Below are 27,470 nucleotides of genomic sequence, written 5' to 3'. Positions count from 1 at the left end.
GCAGAGGTCCCAGAACAGATCCCTGCGGAACACCACTGGTCACCGAGCTCCAGGCTGAATACTTTCCATCTACTACCACCCTCTGTCTTCTATGGGCCAGCCAATTCTGTATCCAGACAGCCAGAATTTCCCTGTATCCCATGCCTCCTTACTTTCTGAATGAGCCTACCTTAGGGAACCTTATCAAACGCCTCGCTAAAATCCATATACACCACATCCACTGCTCTTCCTTCCTTCATCAATGTGTTTTGTCACATCTTCAAAGAATTCAATAAGGCTTGTGAGGCATGACCTGTCCCTCAGACAGCCATGCTGATTATCTCTAATCAAACTATGCTTTTCCAAATAATCATAAATCCTGTCTCTCAGAATCCTCTCCAATAATTTGCCCACCACCGATGTAAGACTGACTGGTCTGTAATTCCCAGGGTTATCCCTATTCCCTTTCTTGAACAAGGGAATAATATTTGCCACCCTCCAATCATCCGGTACTAGTCCAGTGGACAGTGAGGATGCAAAGATCATCGCCAAAGGCGCGGCAATCTCTTCCCTTGCTTCCCATAAGAACCTTGGGTATATCCCGTCTGGCCCCGGGGACTTATCTATCCTCATGTCTTTCAAAATTTCCATTACATCCTCCTTCTTAACATCAACCTATTCGAGCATATCAGCCTATTTCACGCTGTCCTCACAAATGACAAGGTCCCTCTCACTAGTGAATACTGAAGCAAAGTATTCATTAAGGACCTCCCCTATCTCCTCCGACTCCAGGCACAAGTTCCCTCCGCTATCCCTGATCGGCCCTACCCTCACTCTGGCCATCCTCTTGTTCCTCACATAAGTGTAGAACGCCTTGGGATTTTCTTTAATCCTACCCGCCAAGACTTTTTCATGTCCCCTTCTCGCTCTCCTAAGTCCATTCTTCAGTTCCTTCCTGGCTACCTTGTAACCCTCTAGAGCCCTGTCTGATCCTTGCTTCCTCAACCTTAAGTAAGCTTCCTTCTTCCTCTTGACTAGCTGTTCCACATCTCTTGTCATCCAAGGTTCCTTCACCCTACTATCCCTTCCCTGCCTCATCGGGACAAACCTATCCAGCAGTCGCAGCAAGTGCTCCCTAAACAACCTCCACATTTCTGTCGTGCATTTCCCTGAGAACATCTGTTCCCAATTTAAGCTCCCCAGTTCCTGCCTAATAGCATTGTAATTCCCCCTCCCCCAATTAAATATTTTCCCATCCCATCTGCTCTTGTCCCTCCTCCATGACTATAGTAAAGGTCAGGGAGTTGTGATCACTATCACCGAAATGCTCTCCCACCGAGAGATCTGCCACCTGGCCTGGTTCGTTGCCAAGCACCAAATCCAACATAGCCTCCCCTCTAGTCGGCCTATCTACATATTGAGTCAGGAAACCTTCCTGGACACACCTGACAAAATCTGCTCCATCCAAACTATTTGCACTAAGGAGGTTCCAATCAATATTAGGGAAGTTGAAGTCACCCATGACAACAACCCTGTTACTTCCGCACCTTTCCAAAATCTGCCTCCCAATCTGTTCCTCCGTGTCTCTGTTGCTATTGGGGGGTCTATAGAAAATTCCCAATAAAGTGACTGCTCCTTTCCTGTTTCTGACTTCCACCCATAATGACTCAGTAGACAAACCCTCCTCGACGACCTCCCTTTCTGCAGCTGTGATACTATCCTTGATTAGCAATGCCGCTCCCCCACCTCTTTTACCTCCCTCCCTATTCCTTCTGAAACATCTAAACCCCGGAACATCCAACATCCATTCCTGCCCCTGTGATATCCAAGTCTCCGTAATAGCCACAACATCGTAGCTCCAAGTACTGATCCATGCTCTAGGTTCATCACCCTTATTCCTGACACTTCTTGCGTTAAAATAGACACACTTCAACCCATCATACTGGCTGCAACTTTGCCCTGTCAACTGTCTAACCTTCCTCACAGACTCTCTGCACTCTGTATCTGCCTGTTCAACAGCTACCCCATCCACTGATCCGTAGCTCCAGTTCCCATCCCCCTGCCAAACTAGTTTAAACCCTCCCGAAGAGCTCTAGCAAGCCTCCCGCCCAAGATATTGGTGCCCCTCCAGTTCAGATGCAACCCGTCCTTCTTGTACAGGTCCCACCTTCCCCAGAAGGTATCCCAATGATCCACATATCTGAAGCCCTCCCTCCTACACCAGCTCTGTAGCCACGTGTTCAGCTGCACTCGCTCTCGGTTTCTAGCCTCACTAGCAAGTGGCACTGGTATCAATCCTGAGGTTACTACTCTGCTCGTCCTGCCTTTTAGCTTCCAACCTAACTCCCTATATTCACTTTTCAGGTCCTCATCCCTTTTCCTAGCTATGTCATTGGTACCGATGTGTACCACGACTTCTGGCTGCTCCCCCTCCCCCTTAAGAATCCTGTAGACTCGATCCGAGACATCCCTGACCCTGGCACCCGGGAGGCAACATACCATCCAGGGGTCTCGTTCGCGACCTCTAACCATTGAATCTCCTATCACTATCGCTCTCCTATTCTCCCCCTCTTCTGAGCCACAGAGCCAGGCTCAGTGCCAGAGACCTGGCCGCTGTGACTTTCCCCTGGTAGGTCGTCCCTGACCCCTTCCCCCCCTCCCCCCCCACCCCCAAACAGTATCCAAAACAGTATACTTATTATTGAGGGGAACGGCCACAGGGGATCCCTGCACTGTGCGCCTATTCCCTTTCCCTCCCCTGACGGTCATCCAGCGACCTTTATCCTGTAACTTAGGTGTCACTACTTCCCTATAACTGCTCTATATTACCCCCTCAGCCTCCTGAATGATCCGAAGTTCATCCAGCTCCAGCTCCCTAACGCGGTCTGTGAGGAGCTGGAGTTGGGTGCACTTCTCACAGGTGAAGTCAGCAGGGACACCAGTGGTGACCCTTACCTCCCACATCCTGCAAGAGGAGCATGCAACTGCCCTAGCTTCCATCCCCTCTGCTCTAAATTGACAAAAGAGATTTAAAAAAAAAATAAAGGAAAACCTTATCTTACCAAACCCTCCACACAAGAGTCCTTTTTTTTTGGTTAGAGGAGGAGGATGGGTGGGAGACACTACACGTGTAGTGTTTCGGGTTTAGCCACTGCCCGAATATATTGGTTCACTTACCCAGCAGTCCCCGTGTCCGCATCCGCCGAATCACGAAGTAAGTACTTTATAGCTCAACTTACCTTCCCGGCTGCCCCCTGGCTCGCGCTCTCACCACTCCCGCTGCTCAAATGGAAGCTGCCGAATCACGAGGTAAGTACTTTTTAGCTCATATGTTGTACCTTTGCTGCTGATTTTTTTTTGTTGTATTACATTCTGTATTATGTTCTGTAATAATCATTGTAGTGCACACCTCATTACATCCTGCAAAATTCTTGATTCTCAGGCTGTGTTAATGTATTGAGGATAATCTATTTAACTTGATTATATTCGACTTCCTAACACAGAGGAGAGTGATGTTCACTTATCTCAATGTTATGTTTTGAAGACTGAAAAACTCCCCAATCTCTGTCATTGCTCTGCAGGAAAGAGAAGTACTGAATATGAATATGGTCACTCAAATAAATCAAGCAGCAGATACGTGGGGAATCCGCTGCCTAAGATATGAGATCAAGGATATCCATGTTCCTCCTAAAGTAAAGGAAGCCATGCAAATGCAAGTATGTATGAGCTTTGAAGTTTTCTCGAAGGAAAAAATAATTGGCTTGCTTAGCATTTTATGCCTGTTAAGTGTTTGTATTTGTCAGGAATATACACAGGAGGGTACAGCCACAGTACATCTCAATTTATTCATGAATGGTCATTCATTTGTTTTATTTCATTTGTCACAAAAACATATTAGAAATTTGGCTTCTCTCACTGAATATTGGAAGACCTGATTTTCCTTTTAATTATAAAATATATTCATGAAAGTTTGTTTTTTAAAAATTTGCAATTATCTTCACTCTATTAAAAATTATTTGCCATCTTTATCCAAACTTCTCCCTGTGCCATCCACTATTCCACAACTGAGCAGGAATCCAGGTGACCTGCCTTCTTGGTCCCTGATAAAGCCTCCACCCACAAGCCAGTTACAAGTAGATGCATGCGAACAAGGGTGATGTGTCTGCTAAAGCTTTCTGTCCTTTCTGATCAGGAAGCATTCACAATTGGTGATTTCATTCATAATCAGTTTTCTTGTCTTAACTGATGTGCTCTATGATGATCATGAGTGCATTCTGCATTCCTGATGCACCATGTTTGTGCACCACTAGGGGCTGGATTTTGTTCTTCCCTGGGCATCAGGTTCCGTGACAGGGGCTGGGGCGGGGGGGGCCTGAAGATTCCTCAGGGAGAGGGCCACCATGCACAATGACGCCAGTAGGGCCTGGCCCAATATCACCAGTGGCGGCGAGGCCTCGTGGCAGCTGCCTGATGTCCTGCTGCGATCTTCGGCCCGGTGGCCGGCACTCCTGCGCCTTCGGATCCCCATCCGGGAAAACAAGCTGCCACACTGCTGGGGGGGAGGTAAGTTTATCAGTGCGTGAGTGGTGGAAACGGGGTCAAATTAACGTCACATGGGGTGTAGGGGATGGTGGGAAGGGTTGTAGGTGAAAGTTTGAGGGGGCAATGTCAGGTGGTAAAGTCAGTGTTTTGGCGGGGAAAGGGCAAATAATGAATTTAATTGTTATTGGGGTGGGAAAGAGGCAAAGGAAATTTTTTTATAAATTTACATTAGCTTTAAATATTTAAATCAGCCGGTAGGGCTGATAGCCGTTTAAAAATGCCGCCGTTTTTTTCTGCCCGCCGCTGAAATCAGTGGCAGGCACATCAAATTCAGCCCTAGGTGACCATGCAGTTTGCATGTGGCAGATTATAATAAAATATTTACCCCATGTGTGCGTAGAACAATTTTAGAGTAGATTTTGTTCTGTATAATTAATTATCTTTCTAGCAATATTTAAAGGTCCCAACCAACCTTTTCTGGTTTGGTGGCACAAAGAGAATGTGGTTTGTTCATTGGGTTACATCATTTCAGGTTGAGGCTGAAAGAAGAAAACGTGCCACTGTGCTGGAATCTGAAGGGGCCAGAGAGGCTGAAATCAATATCGCTGAAGGGAAGAAACGATCTCGAATTCTGGCTTCAGAGGCAACGAAAGAAGAAAATATTAACCAAGCTGCAGGTTGGCTGTTCACGGCTGAGACTGCATATTCTTCTGCTTTTGCTTAAATTGGTCTCTCATATGCTTTACAAGTGATTTCATTTATTTTTCCATCGTAAATTGCAGATTCTGATTTAGGTGGCTAAACACATCTGAAATATTTTAAAGAATAATTGGATTACAATTCTAGCATGATACATAATGTTCATCTTGGGCACCATTGTTCGTGGATCTTAATCTCACAGCCATATGACACAACTGTTATGAATTTTTTTCCCTGTGGTTGGCTGCTACAGAGCACTTGTGACAAAAATGAAGTTTTTTTAAATCTCGATTTGTTATAATAGCTGACCCATTAGGTTCAGTCGCCATGCATAAGGCGTTAAAACGCAAATTGTACTCTGGGTCATGTACCAAATTTAATTGGTAATATTTCAAATTTTATTTGGTTGTCCGAAAAGGTTGAGAATGGCGCCAAGCTACTTTCGGACAAAGAGAGATAGTCATTTGTTCAGTTACAAAGAACAGTACAGCACAGGAACAGGCCATTCGGCCCTCCAAGCCTGCGCCGATCTTGATGCCTGCCTAAACTAACACCTTCTGCACTTCCGGGGCCCATATCCCTCTATTCCCTTCCTATTCATGTATTTGTCAAGATGTCTCTTAAACGTCGCTATCGTATCTGCTTCCACCACCTCCCCTGGCAGCAAATTCCAGGCACTCACCACCCTCTGTGTATAAAAAAAAAAAAAAAACTTGCCTTGCACATCCCCTCTAAACTTTGCCCCTCGCACCTTAAACCTATGTCCCCTAGTAACTGACTCTTCCACTCTGGGGGAAAAAGGTTCTGACTATCCACTCTGTCCATGCCGCTCATAACTTTGTAAACCTCTATCATGTCGCTTTAATTTATCATTACGTGTAGGGTTGGAAGTTATTTTCAAATGTGGTCAACATTTACTGAAAGTTGTGGATGTCTCTGTTAACTGATTTTTGGTACTATTTAAGGCTCTGTAATTGTTTCAGCGGTCTATTTGGAGTTCTTAAATGAATAATCTAATTCAAGCACCATCCATAGTGGTTAGAAACTCAATGATAGCGAGCCCAGCACATTTCAGCAAAAGACAATGCTAAAATGTTTGCAAACATCTTCAGCCAATTGGACAATCCTCACCAGCACAGATACCAGTGTCTACCCTATTTGTTTCTCTCCACGCAACATGATCAGATGTCAGTGTCCAGCTGATTTGTTGCATTCCACGTAATGTGAATGAATTAAACAAAATAAGTGACTTAGTGTTTTGGACAAAGTAAAGGCTATGAACCCTGACAACAGGCTGGCTGCAATACAGAAGAACCAGCTGCTCCAAAGCTAAACTGTTCCCTGTAAAGCTAGGATACTGACAATATTGAAAATTGCCCATCAGTTAAGTGATGAAAAAAGTCATCAATAGTGATAACTAGTTCACTGACGCTGAGTTAAGGTTGTGTCAGAATCATTTAGCTTCGATCTCTGCACAGCTTTGATCCTGATGTGGATGCAAGAGCTGAAGGCCAGAGGAGTGCAAGTAGCCACCCTTGATATCAAGGCAGCATTTAACTAAGGTTTATACCAAGGATCCTGAGAAAAACTGAGGTCATCAGGGGTTAAATGTTGCTGTTCCCTCATCAGGTCAAAATCCTGGAATTCACCTACTCAACACCACCATGGGAACATCATCAGCACCTAGCCTGCAGCAGTTCAAGGGCCGTGGGATGAGCAATAAAAATACTGATGCCAGCATGAAACGAGATGAAAGAGACTAGCATTAGAAAGCAGCACCTTTAATTTGTTTTCAGAGGAGCTAGATAGAAGTTTTGCCATAAATGTGTTATGTCACTGTTACAACATCAGCAACTATTTGTATAGTGCCAAAATAAAACATCCCAATGTGCTTCACAGGAGCATTATAAAGCACAATTTGACAACGCATCTCATGAGATATTAGAGAAGAACAAAAGGTTGGTCAAAGTGGTAGGTTTTAAAGAGTGTCTTAAAAGAGGAGAGAGGTTTACGGACGGAATTCCAGAGTTTAAGGCCTTGGCAGCAGAAGGCACGGTCGATAATGGTTGAGCCATTAAAATCGGGGATGCTTAAGAGGCCAGAATTAGATGAGCGCAGCTATCTCGGAGGGTTAAGGGGCTGGAAGAGATTAGAGGTAGGGAGGGGTGAGGCCATGATTTGAAAACAAAGATGAGTGTTTTAAAATCAAGGCATTGCTCAACTGGGAGCCAGTGTAGGTCAGCGAGCACAGAGGTGATGGGTGAAGGAGACTTGGTATGATTTAGGACATGGGCAGCAGGGTTTTGGATGATCTCAAGTTTAGGGAGGGTGGAACATGGGAAGCTGGCCAGGAATGTGTTGAATGGTCAAATCCAGAAGTAACAAAAACCATGGATGAAGGTTTCAGTAGCAGATGAGCTGAGGCAGGGTAGGAGTCAAGTAATGTTATGGAGGTAGAAATAGATGGCCTTAGTGATGGGGGATATATGCTTAGAAGCTCATCTTGGGGTCAAATATGACAAGCTTGCAAACAGTTTGGTTCAGGTTCAGACAGTTGCCAAGGAGAGGGATATAGGGAACGGAGTTTGTGGCGGGGATCAAAGACAATGACTTTGGTCTTTCCAATAATTAATTGGAGGAAATTTCTGCTCATCAAAGACTGGATGTCAGATAAGCTGTCTGACAATTTAGTTGGTGTGGTAGAGCTGAGTGTCATCAGTGTTCATACATCTTGTGTAAAATAAATTCATTTATTTAAATTTGAAACTGGGTCTGAAATAGTGATGGAAGAGCAAAGTACTACGAATACTGAGAATCTGAGATAATAGGAAATACTCAGCAGGTTTGCAGCATTTTTCGAGAGAGAAACAGAGTTAAATGTTTCAGGTCAATGACCTATCGTCCCAATTCTGACGAAAGGTCATCGACCTGAAATGTTAACTCTGTTTCTCTCTTCACAGATGCTGCCAGACTTGCTGAGTATTTTCAGCATTTTTTGTTTTTATTTCTGAAGTGATGCTGTGTCAGTTTTCAAAGATGGGAGAGAGAACCTCTGTGGACAGGATAATTCCAGTAGCTAAAAATAATCGCGACAGGTTATTGCCAAAAGCTAACCTAAATATTCAGACCAGTAAAGATACTCTTGAAAGTGCAGGCAATTGAAATTAATTCAGGAGAGTGATCTAGGGCTGGATTTTGTCGAGGTGGGGGTGTCCTTGATGACAGACTGGAAAGCTAGGGGCAACATCACCTCAGCAGTTTGAGGGATTCCTGGCCGGATTCTATGCCAATCTAGCAGTTAATGAGCTGCTGTTGGGGCTCCTATCCCTTTTAAGGGACAAGAGCCCACCACCAATAGCTGTCGTCCAATCGGAGGGCTGGCAGCTCTTCAGTCCCTGCAGCGCCACCAGAAGCGGTGGCCACTGCTGGAACTGCACCCAGCCGAGAGACACTGATGGATGCCGGCCTTGCAGCAAGGTAAGTGAGCTCGTTGGAACGAGTCAGGCAGGCTCCGGCAAGAGCGGGGTGGGTGGATATTGTTGTGGAGATGGCCATTGCTGTTGGGTGGCCCCTCTGTGGGTCACAGGGTGCCCAAATGGGGGGTCCCCCCGCAAGTCAGCGGGGGGGCTACCAGCGTTCACCAGGTGGTTTCCCCATACGGCAGAGGACCCATCTGTCGCTGGTAAACTGCCAGCAGTGGCGGGACGAGGCTCTTAATTGGACTCTGGGTGGAAGTGGCCATCCTCCACCTTTTCCGCTGCTGGCAAAATGCCACGGCGGTGGGAAGGTGATGGACCCCCCATCTCCCTACCTCCCTCCTGATTTTTCAGCACCGGTCCCACCACCACTCCCCTCCCCCCAACCCCCATCTCCCACACACACATATTATCCTGCTCCTGTAGGCCCCATAAAATTCAGCTCCTAAAATTTGCAAGAAAAATAGAAAAGACCCAAAAAGGTAATGAGCACTTCATGATAACATTGTGCTAACATTTTTAATGGAGAGCAAATTTAAACTGTCCATCTCTGCAAACACAGCATATCTCCTGTTACGTGAATGGGACAGCACTGATGGCAGTAAAGTGCCTATCCATTTGATAAGGAATGTTTGAAAGTGAGCAAAATGGGACAGGGAATGGGGAAAATATTTTTGAGGAGGATGGCACAGTACTACAAGGCATTGGTGTACAGTGGAGTAGAAGGTTGTAGATTTGATATCCCCACTTCACTGACATCCCAAACTCTGCATTAATATAAAAGCAAAATACTGCAGATGCTGGAAATCTGAAATAAAAACAAGAAATGCTGGAACCACTCAGCAGGTCTGGCAGCATCTGTGGAAAGAGAAGCAGAGTTAACGTTTCGGGTCAGTGACCCTTCTTCGGAACCCTGTTCCGAAGAAGGGTCACTGACCCGAAATGTTAACTCTGCTTCTCTTTCCACAGATGTTGCCAGACCTGCTGAGTGGTTCCAGCATTTCTTGTTATTCCAAACTCTGCATTGTTGGGAGAACCAAACACATCTTAGAAATGAAGAGAAATTCACTAGATTGTCTGCATTAATCCACTCTCCTGGACTTCCTGGTGGCTGGTGAAAAGTAGCTTTTGGGCAGCCATACTACCTTGAGACCTGTGTTGTATTTCAACTGTAGCAAAGGTAGCAGATTGGGTGTCATACACACAAGCTTCCATCTATTTCATTGTGGGCTAACTGCTTGACTTGGAGGTGTTCAAAAGCAATCAAGGAATGTTTTGCCTTGTCTCTGGGGGTTTTCCTTGTGTGCACCTAGCAGCTTTCCCACAGCAATGCAGCTATCATTGGTAATCTAGCAGGTACGACCCACATTCTACTATTTTAAGCCTCTAATATTTAAGTTTCTTGATGGATTTTGCATTGGTTAGTATCGCTAGTTTTTACATTGTAGCTAATGTGTTGATTAAATTTCACAAAATAGGTTTGTATGAAGCAGGCCTTCAGCCCGTTTTTCCCATTCTTCCACAATAATAGCCTCTGTGTTCCCATTACAGCATCTAGCTATTTTATAATAAGTTTATTTTACTGGGAAATTGTACCAATTGTTGCTCACCCTCTGAGGAAATATTTACTGAATTTGCCCTCATAACTATGTGCCCTGTTGTCCTGCTGCCCTGTTTTGTTTAGGATTACTTTCTCTAGTATTTTCTATACCTCTATAACATCCCTTTGAATCTCTTTTTTTCAAAATTCGAGCTCTTCCATTAGACCCAAAGATCAACGGTAATGCCGACATTTGCACTGATGTAGCTGAAGACAATGTTCCTTTAAGCTGCAAACATGCACAGTCATACAGCAATCTGGAATGCATCGAGCAGGGCACAAACAGGCCACGCACAAGCAACATTCCCTTTAAGATAAACGCATGTGTGGTCGCGCAGTAATCTTAAAGAGACCGCACAGTGCAATAAGCAGACCGCAAACAGAAATTAGAGGGAACATTGGTTGAGGATCCAGTCTGTTGCACGATAGAACAGGGTTGGAAGAAGCATGCATCCTGCCTTACTTCAGATTTGGTGTAGAACTACTCACACTTGTTCAGTGCTCCTGGGATATCATATAGATCTTGAATTAGCCTCAGGAGCATGTCAGAGATGCCAATGCTTTCCATAGAGAATTTCTTGTGACAGGATACAGGGAGCTGACTTTTACCCAAGTTGGGTAAGTTCAACCCATGAAGAGTGGAAAATGGGAGGTCACAGGAGAAATTGAGTCTGAAGGTGATAAAATATTGATGAAGGTTTCAGTATCAGTGGGGCTGTGCTAGGACTGGATGTAAGCAATGCAACATAGGTGGAAATAACTGGCCTAGGTGATGGACAGGATGTGGGTTTTGAAGCTCAGCTCTGAGACAAAGAGGTTCTTGGGTGATCTCTCTCCTGTGTCCTTTACAAGAATTCCCCTGTCTCTCCTGTCCCTACATCCTTTTTGAATATCCTGTACCCTTGTATGTTATACATACTTCCATCATTCTGGATTAGCCATGTCTCGGTGATCCCTATTCAATTATTTTCACTCCATTCAGATGCTGGCTTATTTCTATGCAAACAAAACTAGATTATTTCTGTGCAAACCAACACAAACACTTAAATCCCTCAATAAACTTGATTTGCTGCTCCCTGTGTCCTGCTTAACTTTAAGCATTTGTAACTGAGTATGCCCACATTTAATCAGAAAATGAATTTCTTTACATTTGTCAGCCCTAACCCTTTTTTTAAAAAAAGTGATCATAAGAGACTTATTAACAGCTATTTTTTTCCATCAACGTTCTTTAGTAAATAGCTTCCAGACAGCTAGTTTTTTCTGAAGATAATACAATAAACAAACTTACCTACACACATATATAACAAATAACTAACATAAGGTTATAATCAAACCTCACTGATTACAGTAATGTTTATAAATTGCGGTAGCTTCACTGCCATAGTTTGTAGGTTGATTTGAAATTACCTATTGGAATGATTACAAGGTTATAGTATGTTGTATTTATAACCTCTTGGATTGCAATAATAAATTTACGAGTTTCAAAGGTCTGAAACTGATGCGTATATAGAGGTGAATTAATTAAATTTTTATTTTTATCCAATTCAGCTCGAAAGACTACATCATTGTTTATCAAATTCTATATTTAGAACCTCAGTCAAAATAAACAATGGTGATGACTGACTGTCTTTCAGAGTTCTTTAATCTTTCAGTTTATGTATCTATTACCTAGACTGATAATCTGTGGAATTCTGCTATTTTACTTAGTAACTGGTTCCACCAAAATTTGTCAAGTCAGTCTTCTGTATTAAGTACTTGGTTAAAAAAAATATTGATGCTAAAAATTGAGCTAAATTGGTAGCTGCATAGATGTGTTGTTTCTGGCTTAAATGTCTAATGCTTACCTTTTGATATTTCATTTACCCAACTATTCATAGGTGAAGCCAATGCAGTCATAGCAAAAGCAAAGGCAAAAGCAGAAGCCATTCAAATGCTCTCTAAGGTTCTTGGTCAACAGGTATGAAAAAGTGAATCCACAGAGCTGAATTATATTAAAATCTGCTCTTGGTTTTAAATAGAATGAAGAAAGACTAAGAATTTTTACTTCCTCTTTTTCCCTTCATGTGTTTTACAGTGTGGAAGTCAAGCAGCCTCATTGAGTGTAGCCGAGCAGTATGTGTCTGCCTTTAGTAACCTGGCCAAACAGAGCAATACAATTCTTCTTCCTTCAAATACGGGTGATATCAGTAGCATGGTGACACAGGTAAGATAGATATCCTGACATTGTTAGATTTAAGATGATCTGCCTTTTAGCAGTCCTGTTGAGCATTTGGAACCAAAAACAAACAACCAGCGTAAGTGAAAACTTGAGGGTATCGTAATTTTTATTAATAAAAATGCAATTGTCTATTTATTTTGTTGGACTGGTATTGTTTTTTCCCTTCTATTGCAAATATATATTTTCTAAACAATCTTGAAGTTACTTTTTCATGTGGTTTGGTTAGATTGGCTATGACTTCTTGCTTGACTGAACTTGGAGCATTTCTTGGTGAAAGAGATGCATTAGAGCTCTGTCTTATTTTGAATCGGAAAATTCATTAAATCATGTATTTTTTTTCTGTTCCTTATGGGATTTTGGTAGCTATTGCCATTTTAATTTGATAACCTCTTGCTGAAAATACGGTGCCTCTGTGTCATTTGAAATACAGAATTTTTATCTTGTGCCAAAACTACTTCAAAGGGCAGATGAGCACCCTCTATCTAGGTCGATTGCTTAATGAGTGTTAGTTGCCAAGTTCACATAGGTTACAGGGATACCTAATATTTGATTACTTGGTAGTGAGAAGGACGCAGAATTAATCTTTTGAGTAATGGTTCTGGGTAACAGAGCAGGAAATAACCTGAGGGGGAAACGCTTGGGAAGTAATGACCATAACCCTAATTGAGTTCACATTTGAAATCGGTAAAGGTAAAAGAGGAATAACAGATAAGTGCTGGACTGGGAAGTAACTAATTTCAATGAAAGCGAAATATTGCGGCTGCTGGAAATCTGAAATAAAAACAGAAAGTGCTGGAAGTACTCAACAGGTCTGGCAGCATCTGTGGAGATAGCAATACAGTTAACGTTTCGAGTTGAATATGACTGTTCTTCAGAACCCTGCCTCTCTCCAAGGGTTCTAAAGAGTCATATCCAACTTGAAACATTAACTCTATTGCTCTCTCCACAGATGCTGTCGGACCTGCTCAGTATTTCCAGCACTTTCCATTTTTATAATTAATTTCAATGGCCTAACTAGAGGTTAATTGTTTGGAAACATGGCATTTAAATATTCAATAGGATGTTACAGGAGTAAAGAGGTACATCAAAAGCAGGAGTTCCATAGATAAAGAGAAGGGCTATAGCAAAAATGAAACTTAAAAAGAGGTAGATAATATAGAGGGGATAATACAGAATAAATCTGAATTATAAAATTTATAGAAAGGGAGCAAAAAGAATGATTGAGTGCTGATGTATTAAGAAAGCAGACTATCAATTAAAATAAAGGGAAATAGCAATGGCAATGAAAGGATGTGATTACTTGATAATGAAGGAATGAAAAGGACTCTTTCAGACTATAACAAGGTAAATGTAGGACTGTTGGGGTATCTGAGGAAGATTTGAAAGAGTGCTACCAAAGATAAGTATTCAAAAAAGATGCTGTATTTAAAAAGAGACTAAAAATAGCCTCAGATGGTATGCATCCCAGAATACTTGAGGAATGCTTAAAAGTTGAAGAAATAGCAACGCAACAACCATAATTTCCAAAACACTTTGCAAATAGAAATTGTGCTAAAGGGCTAGAGGATGGTAAATATTGAAGTCAATTAGTATGCATTTTGAAAAACTGAAGGAGTTGGTGCTGACCCTAACCATAATTTTCTAAAAATCTTTAAAAATATGAATTGTGCCTAAGGATTGAATGGTCGCAAGTTTTACAGTCACATTCAAGAAGGCCGGGCGAAGGAGTTGAGGGAATATAAGCCTTGAAATCAGAGGCCCAAGGGTCTTGATTATGAGTAAACATCTAAAGCGCAATAAAGTTAGTGAATACATAAAAATGCATGAGCTAATCAGATCAATGTCATAGATATATAAAGGCCCGAGGTTATGACGAGCTAATTTGAGCTTTTTGAGGAAATGTCAGTGCATGGTTATATAAGTGATGAATGTTGTGTATATGGATTTTTATGTGTTTTATCAGTATAAGAAACTTGCCAAGTAAATCAAAGCACATCAGGGCCGAGTTTACAAACTTGAGCTCCCAACTATTCGGGGGGTTTTATTTTCTTTACATTATTTTTCTCCTTACCTCCAGTCTGCTGAGGTTTCCACAAGTGCCCGCAACCTTCTGATAGCCCAGCTGCCATTCTTCATTTGTGAACCCAAAGGAGATAAAAGCCGTTTGACTGTGTGGCATCACAGCTAAACACAAACTAGTCCAGAACGCACACTGTCCAACGGGAGCCACTGAAAAGCAGGCTGACCCTTTCCCGCCTATCGCCTAGGACATTGAACCCCAGCTTGATTATCCATTGCTGCTCTGGCAGATCTTTGATGACACAACACACCAGAGGCTAAAGCTGGAAATATTTTCTGATCTTTGACTCAGAACCACACTGCACTGTATTTACTCTCAGCAATTAATAGCCCTTAATGTTCCTTTTAAAGTGAATCACTTGCTGCTAGATTCTGTACAGTCTTCCGTGTCTAGTTTGACCTAGATGATATATTTTTTTTCCTGCAAAAAGAATTCATGGGGAAATGGTCTGGTTATGACTGCCAACAAGCTTATCCACTACTCTGATGTACATCTATTTGATAACTCTTTCCGTTTGGTTTGGAAATTTATGGACTTCAGTGCTATGCCTTCCTTGATATTATCTGATACTTCCTGTTTCTGCAGAAAATATGTTTTCTGTTGGCCAGTATGTGAAGGAGGGTAAGATTAAAATAGGATAGGAATGCACTAATGTGTTGAACAGGCCCACATTCAAAATAATGGCTTGGGATCGAGGGGAGGTGGGGTGCAGGGGAGTGATATCCTTTTCTAGGAATGTTTTATCATTTTCTTTCCACTGTTATTTGGTAGAATTTCATTGTTAATATTTCTGTCACCAACCATGTTAATTAAAGTTTTGCTCCTTTCTGAAAACTAATTATTGAATTTAATGCCGGTGTGTTTTTGTAGTTTTCTGGTTGATGTATGTTCTATGCGTTAAAGTGTATGCTGCATGTGCAGTCATTACTTTGGCTGTTTCTAAGGCTATTTGTGTTGTATTCTAATCTATCTGCATTTTGTATGTCACAGGCCATGGGAATTTACAATACCTTGACTAATAAACCAGCAGCAACAAAGGAAAAACTGACAAGGGATGCTTCCCATGATGACAGATCACCCCCACTGGTTGGTGGGAGTCAAACATTCCCTTCGGAGACATAATGGTCTGAAATTTCTACTGAATGACGGATGAAAATTGGGACTGCAGAATGTGCCAGATTCTGACTCTTTTCAAATGAGATGAACACGTGTCGTGCTCATAGTAGAACACTTTTATACTCTCGGGAGAATTGATTTTGTTGGTGTCTGTAGCTTATTTTTCATTGTATAACTGTATCATGGATAGAGAAAAAGTCTTTCTAAATTGATGGGATCAGTATATTAAATTTCCTAAAAGAGAAAATAAATGTTTAATTATTTGTTCTCTTTCCCACCCCCCCCCCCCCCCCAAAAAAAAAGGTTTGACTGTTCTAATTTTCTTTTTGGCTAGATAGGTTTTCATCTTGCTTGTGAATGGGAAAAATCTGAATGAGCAAGTTATTCTGTTTGGAGTCACCACAATATGAGATGTTAACCTCAGCAGTAAAAAGGTCATCTCTGTGGAAAGGCAACGGTTAAATCGAAATAAAAACAAGAAACGCTGGAAATACTCAGCAGGTCTGGCAGCATCTGTGGAGAGAGAAGCGGAGTTAACGTTTCAGGTCAGTAGAAGGGTCACTGCCTGACATGTTAACTCTGCTTCTCTCTCCACAGATGCTGCCAGACCTGCTGAGTATTTCCGGCATTTCTTGTTTGTATTTCAGATTTCCAGCATCCGCAGTATTTTGCTTTTATGTTAAAGGTTAAACAGAGACTGCTGCTTGATAACCAATGTAAATGTTATGGCCGGGGTGATATAATTGTGGCAAAAGTATGCAATTAAAAGACAAAACAAAAAAATTGACACTATGTATTACGGCTAGATATTTTGGAATCCGTACTTTTTTTTTTCTTCGTTCAGGGGATGTGGGCATCGCTGGCTAGGCCAGCATTTATTGCACATTCCTAATTGCTCTTGAGAAGGTGGTGGTGAGCTGCCTTGAACCGCTGCAGTCCATGGGAGGTAGGTATACCCACAGTGCTGTGGGGAAGGGAGTTCCAGGATTTTGACCCAGCAACATTGAAGGAACGGCGAAATAGTTCCAAGTGAGGATGGTGTGTGACTTGGGGAACTTACAGGTGCTGGTGTTCCCATGCATTTGCTGCTGTTGTCCTTCTAGTTGGTAGAGGTCGCGGGTTTGGAAGGTCCTGGTCTAAGGAGCCTTGGTGAGTTGCTGCAGTGCATCTTGTAGATGGTACACACTGCTGCCACTGTGCATCGGTGGTGGAGGGGGTGAATGTTTGTGGATTGGTGCCAATCAAGCAGGCTGCTTTGTCCTGGGTGGTGTCGAGCTTCTTGAGTGTTGTTGGAGCTGCATCCATCCAGGCAAGTGGAGAGTATTCCATCACACTCCTGTCTTGTAGATGGTGAACAGGCTTTGGGGAGTCAGGAGGTGAGTTACTCGCCACAGGATTCCTAGCCTCTGACCTGCTCTTGTAGCTATGGTATTTATATGGCTACTCCAGTTCAGTTTCTGGTCAGTGGTAGCCCCTAGGATGTTGATAGTGGGGGATTCAGTGATGTTTATGCCATTGAATGTCAAGGGGAGATGGTCATTGCCCAGCACTTGTGTGGTGCAAATGCTACTTACCACTTATCAGCCCAAGCTTGGATATTGTCCATGTCTTGCTACATTTCTACACTGCTTCAGTATCTGAGGAGTCACAAATGGTGCAAACATCCCCACTTCTGACCTTATGATTAAAGGAAGGTCATCGGTGAACTAGGACACTACCCTGAGGAACTCCTGCAGCTCAGATGATTGATCTCCAACAGCCATCTTCCTTTGCACTAGGTATGACTCCAACCAGCGGAAAGTTTTCCCCCGATTCCCATTGACTTAAGTTTTGCTCGGGCTCCTTGATGTCAAGGGCAGTCACTCTCACCTCACCTCTTTTGTCCATGTTTGAACCAAGGCTGAAATGAGGTCAGGAACTGAGTTGCCCTGGTGGAACCCAAACTGAGCAGCTTATTACTAAGCAAGTGCTGCTTGATGGCACCTTCCGTCACTTTACTGATGATTGAGAGTAGGCTGATGGGTGAGGACAAGTATGTTTTTTCCTCACCACCTGCTGCATACCCAGTCTAGCAGCTATGTCCTTTAGGACTCGGCCAGCTCAGGCAGTAGTGGTGCTACCGAGCCACTCTTGATGGACATTGAAGTCCTCCACCCAGCGTACATTCTGTGCCCTTGCCACCCTCAGTGCTTCCTCCAAGTGGTGTTCAACATGAACGACTACTGACTCGTCAGCTGAGGGTGGTAATCAGCAGGTTTCCTTGAGATTCCATGGGGTTCAGAGTCAATGTTGAGGACTCCCAGGGCAACTCCCTCCCCATTGTATACCACTGTGCTGTCACCTCTGCTGGGTCTGTCCTGCCAGTGATGATGATGGTATTGGCTGTCAGGTATGATTCCATGAGTTGCTTGACTAGTCTGTGGAACAGCTCTCCCAACTTTGGCACAGGCTCCCAGATGTTAGTAAGAAGGACTTTGCAGGGTTGGGTTTGCTGTTATTGTTTCCGGTGCCTAGGTCAATGCCGGCTGGTTTCATTTTTTTTAATTGACTTTGTAGTGGTTAGGTACAACTGAGTGGCTTGCTAGGCCATTTCAGAGGGCATGCAAGAGTCAACCACATTGCTGTGGGTTTGGAATCACATGAAGGCCAGACCAGGTAAGGACAGCAGATTTCCTTATCTAAACGACGTTAGTGAACTAGATTTTTTTTTTTTAAATACATCAATTGATAATGATTTTATGGCCATCATTAGATTAGCTTCGAATTCCAGATTTATTAATTGAATTCAAATTGTGCTTTCTGTGGCGGGATTTGAACCCTTGTCCCCAGAGCAATATCCTGGTTCTCTGGGTTATTAGTCCAATGACAATACCACTACGCCACCGTCTCCTTGTGCATCCTGTTTTGCAAAGGAGGAATAATGTTTCAGAAACAATTCAAATTTGTGTTAATTCAAGCAACATTTTACAAAATGATTTGTGATTTATGCTGCCAATTTGACTAAATTTAAATCAATTTTATCCTCCAAATTTTACAACTGTGTATTTCCACTTTGGAAATAAACTTAGTTAGCTGGTGCCACACTGAGGTTGCATCTGCCTTTAATGCCTGTGAATCATGTTCCAGCAAGTTTCTAGTTTTCTGCTTTTTTTTTTGGAGATTAAATTTCTCCCTTCCAGGGGGAGATGCATCAATAATATTAGCCTGCAAACTGATCTTCTGCCCACTTTTATGGCTGGAAAGTGAACAGGAGCAAAAAGGAATTTTTTTCCGTTGGAGGGAGAAAGCAGAGAGAGAAAATGCTTTTACGTATTCTCTTAATTTGCTTCTTGCTGAAACTAGAAAATTATATTCTATGTTTTACTATTCCAGATGTTCTGTTGTAACTGCAATATTATTTATTTACAATTTTTAATTGGTTTTATAAATTCTGTATTGCTATATTCATGGTTGTGAAGTGTAGGCGGATATAATGCAAGTTGACATTTATACTAACACTGGGATTAATACACTGTCAACACATTTATCCAGGCCACGAGACAGAAGCGTAACTCTTCACTTTAAGTCAAAGAATCTTCTAGTGTTTACTACCCAGTTTATACCGAGAAGATAATGATGCCTAAGTTTGGTCTGCCATTACACGATTACATTAGCATTTACACCACTAACCTCCCGTCAGGTTCCCCTCAAGCTATGCAGTGAATTAAGTAAACTTTTCTTGCCAATTATCAAGAAGATGTTAAACAACAAACTGATGAACTAGAAATTGTTTGCTTATTAACTTTAGAATCATAGCAGAATTTAAGCTTAAACATTGAGAATGGAAATAATAAGTAGATATATTTAATTGAAAAATAAATAGGTTACAAAGATGTTCAGTTATGTCACAACTCAGCATTAAATGCTGGCTAATTATAAATTTACTGTTGAGATTGATGTCAGATTGAGATTCATTCAGGATTAGACTCCATAGATAGTTGACAAGTTACCAACATTAAAGAACAGTCTATTGAATGGATTAAATTTATATACTTGTAGTTAGCAGTGTTTCCTGGTTACTACAACCTCATCCTATAGAGCTGACATGGATGAATTGTCTCCTAAGCCTTCTGCTGAGACATCAAAGTGAAAGAAAAAAAGACTTGCATTTATATAGCACCTTTGACCTCAGGATGTCAGCACTTTACAGTCGAAGAAATATTTTTGTAGTCATTGTGTAATGTAGGAAGTAAAGCAGCCAATTTGCACAAAGCACAATCCCACAAATAGCAATGTCACAATCAGATAATCAGTTTTAGTGATGCTGATTGAGGGATAAATACTGGCCAGGACACCGAGGAGAACTCCCCTGCTGCTCTTCGAAATAGTGCATGGGATCTTTTATACCCATCTGAAAGAACAGATGGGACTTCGGTTTAATGTCTCATCTGCAAAAAAAGGCACCTCCAACAGTGCAGCAGTCCCTCAGTACTGCACTAGAGTGTCAACCTAAATTTTTGTACTCAGTCTCTGTAGTGGGACTTGAATGTGCACCTTCTGATTCAGAGATGAGGCTGCTACCAATTGAGCCACAGCTGACCAGTATAGAGCTGTTATTCATTCCCTCCTAGTTCTTCTGCTCCTGGGTAAATTTGTTTTCTGCACTTAAGCAGAAAGCAGTTAATGTAGTCTACATGGACTTCGGTAAGGCTTTTGATAAGGCCCCGCATGGGAGATTGATTAAGAAGGTAAAAGCCCATGGGATCCATGGCAATTTAGATCCAGAATTGGCTTAGTGGCAGGAGACAGACGGTAATGGTCGAGGGTTGTTTTTGCGAGTGGAAGCCTGTGACCAGTAGTGTACCGCAGGGATCGGTACTGGGACCCTTGCTGTTTGTAGTATACATTAATGATTTAGACCTGAATGTAGGAGGTATGATCAGTAAGTTCGCAGATGACACGAAAATTGGTCGTGTCATAAATAGTGAGGAGGAAAGTCTTAGAATACAGGATGATATAGATGGACTGGTAAAATGGGCGGAGCAGTAGCAAATAGAATTTAATCCTGAAAAGTATGAGGTGATGCATTTTGGGAGGACTAACAAGGCAAGGGAATATACAATGGATGGTAGGACCCTAGGAAGTACAGAGGGACCTTGGTGTACTTGTCCATAGATCACTGAAGGCAGCAGCACAGGTAGATAAGGTGGTTAGGAAGGCATATGGGATACTTGCCTTTATTAGCCGAGGCACAGAATATAAGAGCAGGGAGGTTATGATGGAGCTGTATAAAATGCTAGTCAGGCCACAGCTGCAGTACTGTGTACAGTTCTTGGCACCACACTATAGGAAGGATGTGATTGCGCTGGTGCAAAGGAGATTCACCAGGATGTTGCCTGGGCTGGAGCATTTCAGCTATGAAGAGAGAATGAAAAGGCTAGGGTTGTTTTCCTCAGAGCAGAGAAGGCGGAGGGGATATATGATAGAGGTATATAAAATTATGAGGGGCATTGATAGGTTAGATAGGAAGAAACTTTTTTCCCTTAGCAGAGGTGTCAATAACCAGGGGCCATAGCTTTAAGGTAAGGTGCAGGAGGTTTAGAGAGGATTTGAGGAAAAAAAATTTCACCCAGAGCATGGTTGGAATCTGGAATATACTTCCTGAGGGGGTGGTAGAGGCAGGAACCCTCGCAACATTTAAGAAGTATTTAGATGAGCACTTGAAAAGCCATAGCATACAAGGCTATGGGCCAAGTGCTGGAAAATGGGATTACAATAGGTAGGTGCTTGATGGCCGGCACGGACACGATGGGCCGAAGGGCCTGTTTCTGTTCTATATGACTCTATGACTTGTAATTTGTTTCTGAACTAGCTGTTTTAAATCTGAACTCTCCTTATCTCGGAAACCTGCACATCTAATTGGCAGACGTATCTGCCTGGCATAGCTCTACAGTCCAAGTTTTCTGTCATCTTTGTCGCAGACGCAGTTTACAGGTTTACAAAGATACCTTTATACACATATTAGACAAATTATGCCTACATCGTTTGTAGTTCCCACCGTTTATAGTAGGTGCGTTTGTGCAAACAAAATTTGCCACTATACATGATAAACCAGTATTGCCCAATATACTGTCGCTCACGAATGAAGAAATCAAGCAAGACTATATGCAATGCAATTAGTTTTATTTAAACCAATCAAATACATATGTAACAAAAAATGTTCAAAAAGCAGTTTCAAAAATTCAAAATTAAAAAAGTAATTTAAATTAAAAATGAATCTGTGTAGTACATGTACATGTTTCCACGAAAGAACTGTGGAATCAGAGTTTGAATTGCCTCCCGCTGAGGGTATGGATGGCAAATTATTTCAGTCTTTCTGAGCATCTCCCACTCCGCTTCTATATCTCAGTGCAGCTCCAGAGCATGTCGCAGTACGAGAACAGCAGAGCAAGCATTGGCTCGAGTAACCAAAATCACTGTCCAGATCCTGTACCCATTCCTGGTTTCCCTCCTTTTCATTTTGAACTCGCATTGTGTCTAGCACCTCTACAATGTCATTATTTCCATTACAAACGGAGTGTGTGCTGACCAAGGTGAAATGGAGTGGAGAAATCTTCCTCTGACATCCCATCTGTAGCTGTCACCATATGCATTTGTGGCAAACTCCGATCAGCATTTCTCACCAAAAGAAAATTGCTATTTTGAAGCGATGCTGGATTGTTTGCAGTTTAACTAAGTTGAGGCATTTTTCAGCAGATGTACTATATCCAAGAGAGAGATTGTGATGGACTCAGTGTCGCTGCAGATCTCTTCCAGGATCAATAATGTTTCATACAGTAGTTGCTGCCTTGGGCCAAAGGCTGGATCAGATAGGTGGTATTAGCAGGGAGGAATACTTGGGAATAAGAGTAGGACATTCTGCCCGTCGAGCCTGTTCTGCCATTCAGTGAGATCGTGGTTGATCTGTATCTCAACTCCAACCTTGGCTCAATATCCTTTTTTTAACATTGTCTAGCAAAAGTTTATTGATATAAAAGCAAAATATTGCGGATGCTGGAAATGTGAAATAAAAACAAGAAATGCTAGAACCACTCAGCAGGTCTGGCAGCATCTGTGGAAAGAGAAGCGGAGTTAACGTTTCGGGTCAGTGACCCTTCTTCGGAACTGACAAATATTAGAAATGTCACAGGTTATAAGCAAGTGAGGTGGGGGTGGGGCAAGAGATAACAAAGGAGAAGGTGCAGATTGGACAAGGCCACCTAGCTGACCAAAAGGTCATGGAGCAAAGGTAAACAATATTTTAATGGTGTGTTGAAAGACAAAGCATTAGTTCAGATAGGGTGTTAATGGACTGAAGATTGAACAGCAGCAAGTGCAAACATGAAAAACAGTGGGTAAGCAAACTGAACAAACTAAGATGAAATGAAATAATAACCTTCTTCACTGTCCACTATACCATCAATTTTGGTGTCATCTGCAAACTTACTAATCATGCCCCCTACATTCACATCCAAGTCATTAATACATATAACAAACAACAGAGGGCCCAGCACCAATCCCTGCGGCACACCACTGGTCACCAGCCTCCAATCTGAAAAACAACCCTCCACAGTGGCGCAGTGGTTAGCACCGCAGCCTCACAGCTCCAGGGACCCGGGTTCGATTCCGGGTACTGCCTGTGTGGAGTTTGCAAGTTCTCCCTGTGTCTGTGTGGGTTTTCTCCGGGTGCTCCGGTTTCCTCCCACAAGCCAAAAGACTTGCAGGTTGATAGGTAAATTGGCCATTATAAATTGTCACTAGTATAGGTAGGTGGTAGGGCAATATAGGAACAGGTGGGGATGTTTGGTAGGAATATGGGATGAGTGTAGGATTATTATAAATGGGTGGTTGATGTTCGGCACAGACTCGGTGGGCCGAAGGGCCTGTTTCAGTGCTGTATCTCAAATCTAATCTAAACTACCACCCTCTGCCTCCTATCTCCAAGCCAATTTTGTATCCAATTTGCTAGCTCACCCTGGATCCCATGTGTTCGAACCTTCTGGTCCAGCCTACCATGCGGGACCTTGTCAAAGGCCTTGCTAAAGTCCATGTAGACAACATCCATCACCCTGCCCTCGCCAATCCTCTTGGTCACCTCAAAGAACAGTACAGCACAGGAACAGGCCTACTCCTGCTCCTATTTTCTATGTTTCTATTAGGTGAGTCCTTGGTAGCAAACAGAAGAAATCCCAGCCCTTTGTCCCAAGCATAGGGGTCCTCATTCGCAGTAAGCCCTGATCATTGTCTTTAGGGTCTGGTGGTACCACTCCAAAGCCCCTTGTGACTGTGGGTAGTAGGCTGAGGACTTTAGTTGGGTTATGCCTAGATTACCCATGACCTCCTGAAAAATACTGGACATAAAATTTGTGCCCTGATCTGACTGGATCTCAGCAGGCAGCCCATATCGGGTGAAGAATTGGGTTAGTCCCTCCACCACTACCTTGGCAGAGATAGCTCGTTGAGGGATGGCCTCTGGAAATTGAGTAGCCAGATCCATAATGGTGAGAATATACTGATAGCCCTCTTTTGTTTTTGGCAGGGGCCCCACACAATCTACCAGCACTCTGCTGAATGGTTCTTCAAAAGCTAGTATGGGAATTAGGGGTGTAGGTTTTATTACAGGTTGAGGCTTCCCCACAACCTGGCATGTATGGCAAGTCTCTCAGAACTCCACCACATCCTAGTGGAGTTGTGGCCAGTGAAAATGCTGTCTTATGTGGGCTTGGGTTTATCTGATGCTGACATGTCCAGCTATTGGAGTCTCGTGGGCTCTTCTTAATATTTCCCTACAGTACCTCGGCGGCACCACTACCTGGTGAATCACTGTTCACTCTTCATCTGCAGGTCTCTGAGGAGGTCTCCACTTCCTCAGCAGCACCTCATCCTTTAAATAATAGCACTCTGGAACTCCCTCTGCTTCAGTTTGGGCAGCCTGTGCTAACTTTTTTAACCCTGGGTCGGCTTGCTCAGCCTCAACCAAGGAAGATCTGTTTAACCCATCCTCTGGGTCCTCTAACTTCCCAAAGAAGGTTTCAGCTAACCAGACAGTAGGGTCACCGTCTGCAGTGCCAGTTTAGCCTCCTCTGACAGAGCTTGTTTGGCCATGGACCAGGTCACCACAGTCAGGAAAAATACCAGGGACCTTTTCCTGTAATTGCTCTGTCTACCTAATCTCTTTTGGTCCCTCTAAAACCACTGGCGAAGCTACCACTTTCACTCCCACCAGATCATTACCCAGGGGCAGGTCAACACTGTCCACAGATAAACTAGGGACAATCCCCACATTTACCGATCCTGATCAAGATTGCACTCCAGGTACACCCAGTATAAAAGTATGGGCATATACTTTCCTCCGATACTGTTTACTAGCACTCTAGCATTCAATGCACTCTCGGGGGAAAGGTCATGCCTTTTCCCAGCAAAAGGGATGGGGTGGACCCTGTATCCCGAAGTATGACTATGGGCTTACTCACCTCAGTCGAGGGTATGGGGTCACTTTTCCTCTGGACACAAAATCCTGGTAACTCTCAGGGACTTTAACTTTCCCGCACTCTCAGCGGTAGGTTTACTGGGTTATACTACCGCAGTTAAAGCCACAGCCTGGTCTGCTGTCCTTTCCATTTGGGCCCCTTTTCCTGAACTGGTCTGGTGTACCCTGACTAAACCTATGGGCTTTCCCTCTAACTTCCAACAATCAGTGCGAAGATGGTCTGCCTTGTTACAGTGAAATCATACAGACTTCCAGGTGTCACTCCTGTTCTCAGCACCTTCCTTTTTGGCCTGAGGAAGGCACCTTGTGTTTCCAGCTCTCCCTTCTTGCTCATGGCTGATCATCCTCCTATCATTCTCCCACCTTCTATCCTTTTCAGATTTTTGGAGGTGACTAGGGAAGGGTTTCCCTTGGGACAAGGGCTTGTGAACAACTGTATAATCATCAGCCAGTATTGCTGCCTGCCTGGCTCTTGGAACCCTTTGTTCCTCCACGTGGTTTCTTATGGAAAGGGCAAGCAAGTTTTTAAACCCCTCAAGGAGGATCACCTTTCTAAGGTTTTCATAGGTGCACTCTATCTTAAGTGCCCATATCCATTTGTCAAAAACGAGTTGCAAACTCGATGTAAGTTTGTTCAGGCTGCTTTCGGAGGGTTTGGAATTTTTGGCAGTACATCTCCGGTACTAGCTCATGTACACTCAGGGTAGCATTTTTAGTTATCTCATAATCTGATGAACTCTCATCAGGCACCAGTGAATAAGCCTCATGGACTTTTCCTGTTAGTTTGCTTTGCAATAACAGTGTCCAGCTGTCCACTGGCAACTTCAACTGTTCTGCAAGCTTTTCAAAACAGATGAAAAATGCTTCCAGCTGCCCCTCATTTAACTTTGGTATCAAATGGGAGAACTTTAAGAGCTCAGCACCCGGTCTGAGCTAGGGGTAACTCCCTCACTAGCGGTGCCTTCACTGGGTACATTGAGTCGTCTTCTATTCAATTAAACTGCCTTAACTCCCTTTGGAACGTTCTTTCTTTTTCCCTTTCCTGGAATTCTCTCTCTTCTTTCTCTCTCTGGAAAGCTCTTTCTTCTTCTCCTGAAACTCTCTGCTCTTTCTCCATCTGGAATTCTAATTCTAGTCTCCTCTGTTCTAGTTTATCTTAGCTAATGTTATTTTGTCTGTTTCAGATTCTATGCCTGTCTCCAGTTCTTCAGTGTTAAAATGTTTTAGGATTTCATGCTTCCTAGTTTTTGGACGATAGTAATCTCTAACTGCCCAGCTACATTCTGCACCTCTTCAACAGATAGGGCTTTTAACCTGGCGCAAGTTACTTCACTCTGTTCTAGAAAGGTAATGGCCTCGAATGTGGACATTTGAGTACTCTAGCACTGAAAACCACAAGAAACTCTGTCTTGAAGTTTTTAAATTATTGCTAGGGATTTGGTTTCCCACTTCCAATTTCCCTTTTGTGTTTGGGTTTGATCCCAGATGTAAGCCCCCAAATTTCTGTTACGGTCAAGTGAGGTGGGGTGGAAGAGCTTCTCTCTTTTCCCTCTCCTTGTCAGACCACAACCAGTTTCATTCTTTCTTAAAATGGATGTACTGGTCAATTCAGTAGGTGTTTGATTATTTACTTGCTATGATCATAGCAAGAACCAACTGGACAGGTTTTCTTGAGTTAACAAAGAAAGAGGTTAACTTTATTATACCTAAACCGAACTAATAAAATAATAAACAATGTGCCAACTTTCACTCACACACACTCTGGAAGTTACAGAGTGGGGAAGGTAGATTGGTTGAGTTAAAGTCCATAAAAAAAGGTATACAGTCTGTGGGGTTTGATAATTCGTCTGGCTTTTAGTTTGAAGAGGTAGGTGATTGATTTGGTGAGTCTCTTGGTGTTAGCGATGCAGATGCTTTCCTCAAATGGGGTTTCTGATTGTAGCCGGAGTTTGCAAAGGTGGTGAGTTAACAAGCAGGATTTGAAAGCTTTCAAGCTGGAATGGAGAGAGAGAGGGAGGGACCTCCACTTAGGGTCTGCTCATGTCAGAGACCAGTTGCTTCTCCTCTGCTGCAGAGAAAAACACCAGCTTAAAACCACAGATGGGGAGGGGCCTGTCACATGACAGCTACTCAGTCATTCAAGCATAGCAGTTAGCAGTATTTCTCTGCTTGCGGAGAGAACAGGTAGCTCCTTAAAACTTCCTGGGTCTTGGTTCTTGCTGGGAAATGCAGACATTTTGTCGCTCTCCTCA

The 27,470-nt window shown here is 43.0% G+C and overlaps 1 protein-coding gene across 1 annotated transcript in view; it reads left to right on the top strand.

Moving 5' to 3' along the window:
- stoml2 (stomatin (EPB72)-like 2) overlaps positions 1 to 16,497 on the top strand; it is a 71,117-nt gene extending 54,620 nt beyond the window's left edge. Inside the window, exons 6-10 of the mRNA XM_068032723.1 lie at positions 3,561 to 3,695; positions 5,054 to 5,198; positions 12,174 to 12,253; positions 12,371 to 12,499; positions 15,585 to 16,497. Of these exons, the coding sequence (XP_067888824.1) occupies positions 3,561 to 3,695; positions 5,054 to 5,198; positions 12,174 to 12,253; positions 12,371 to 12,499; positions 15,585 to 15,716 (621 nt within the window). The 3' untranslated portion in view covers positions 15,717 to 16,497. The remainder of the gene's footprint in view (positions 1 to 3,560; positions 3,696 to 5,053; positions 5,199 to 12,173; positions 12,254 to 12,370; positions 12,500 to 15,584) is intronic.
- The last annotated feature ends 10,973 nt before the right edge of the window (positions 16,498 to 27,470 follow it).

This window comes from Heterodontus francisci, chromosome 1 (genome assembly GCF_036365525.1).
Source record: "Heterodontus francisci isolate sHetFra1 chromosome 1, sHetFra1.hap1, whole genome shotgun sequence".
Lineage (NCBI taxonomy): Eukaryota > Metazoa > Chordata > Chondrichthyes > Heterodontiformes > Heterodontidae > Heterodontus > Heterodontus francisci.
Note: the sequence above shows the minus strand (reverse complement) of the source record. Positions and strands in the feature narration are given on the sequence as shown.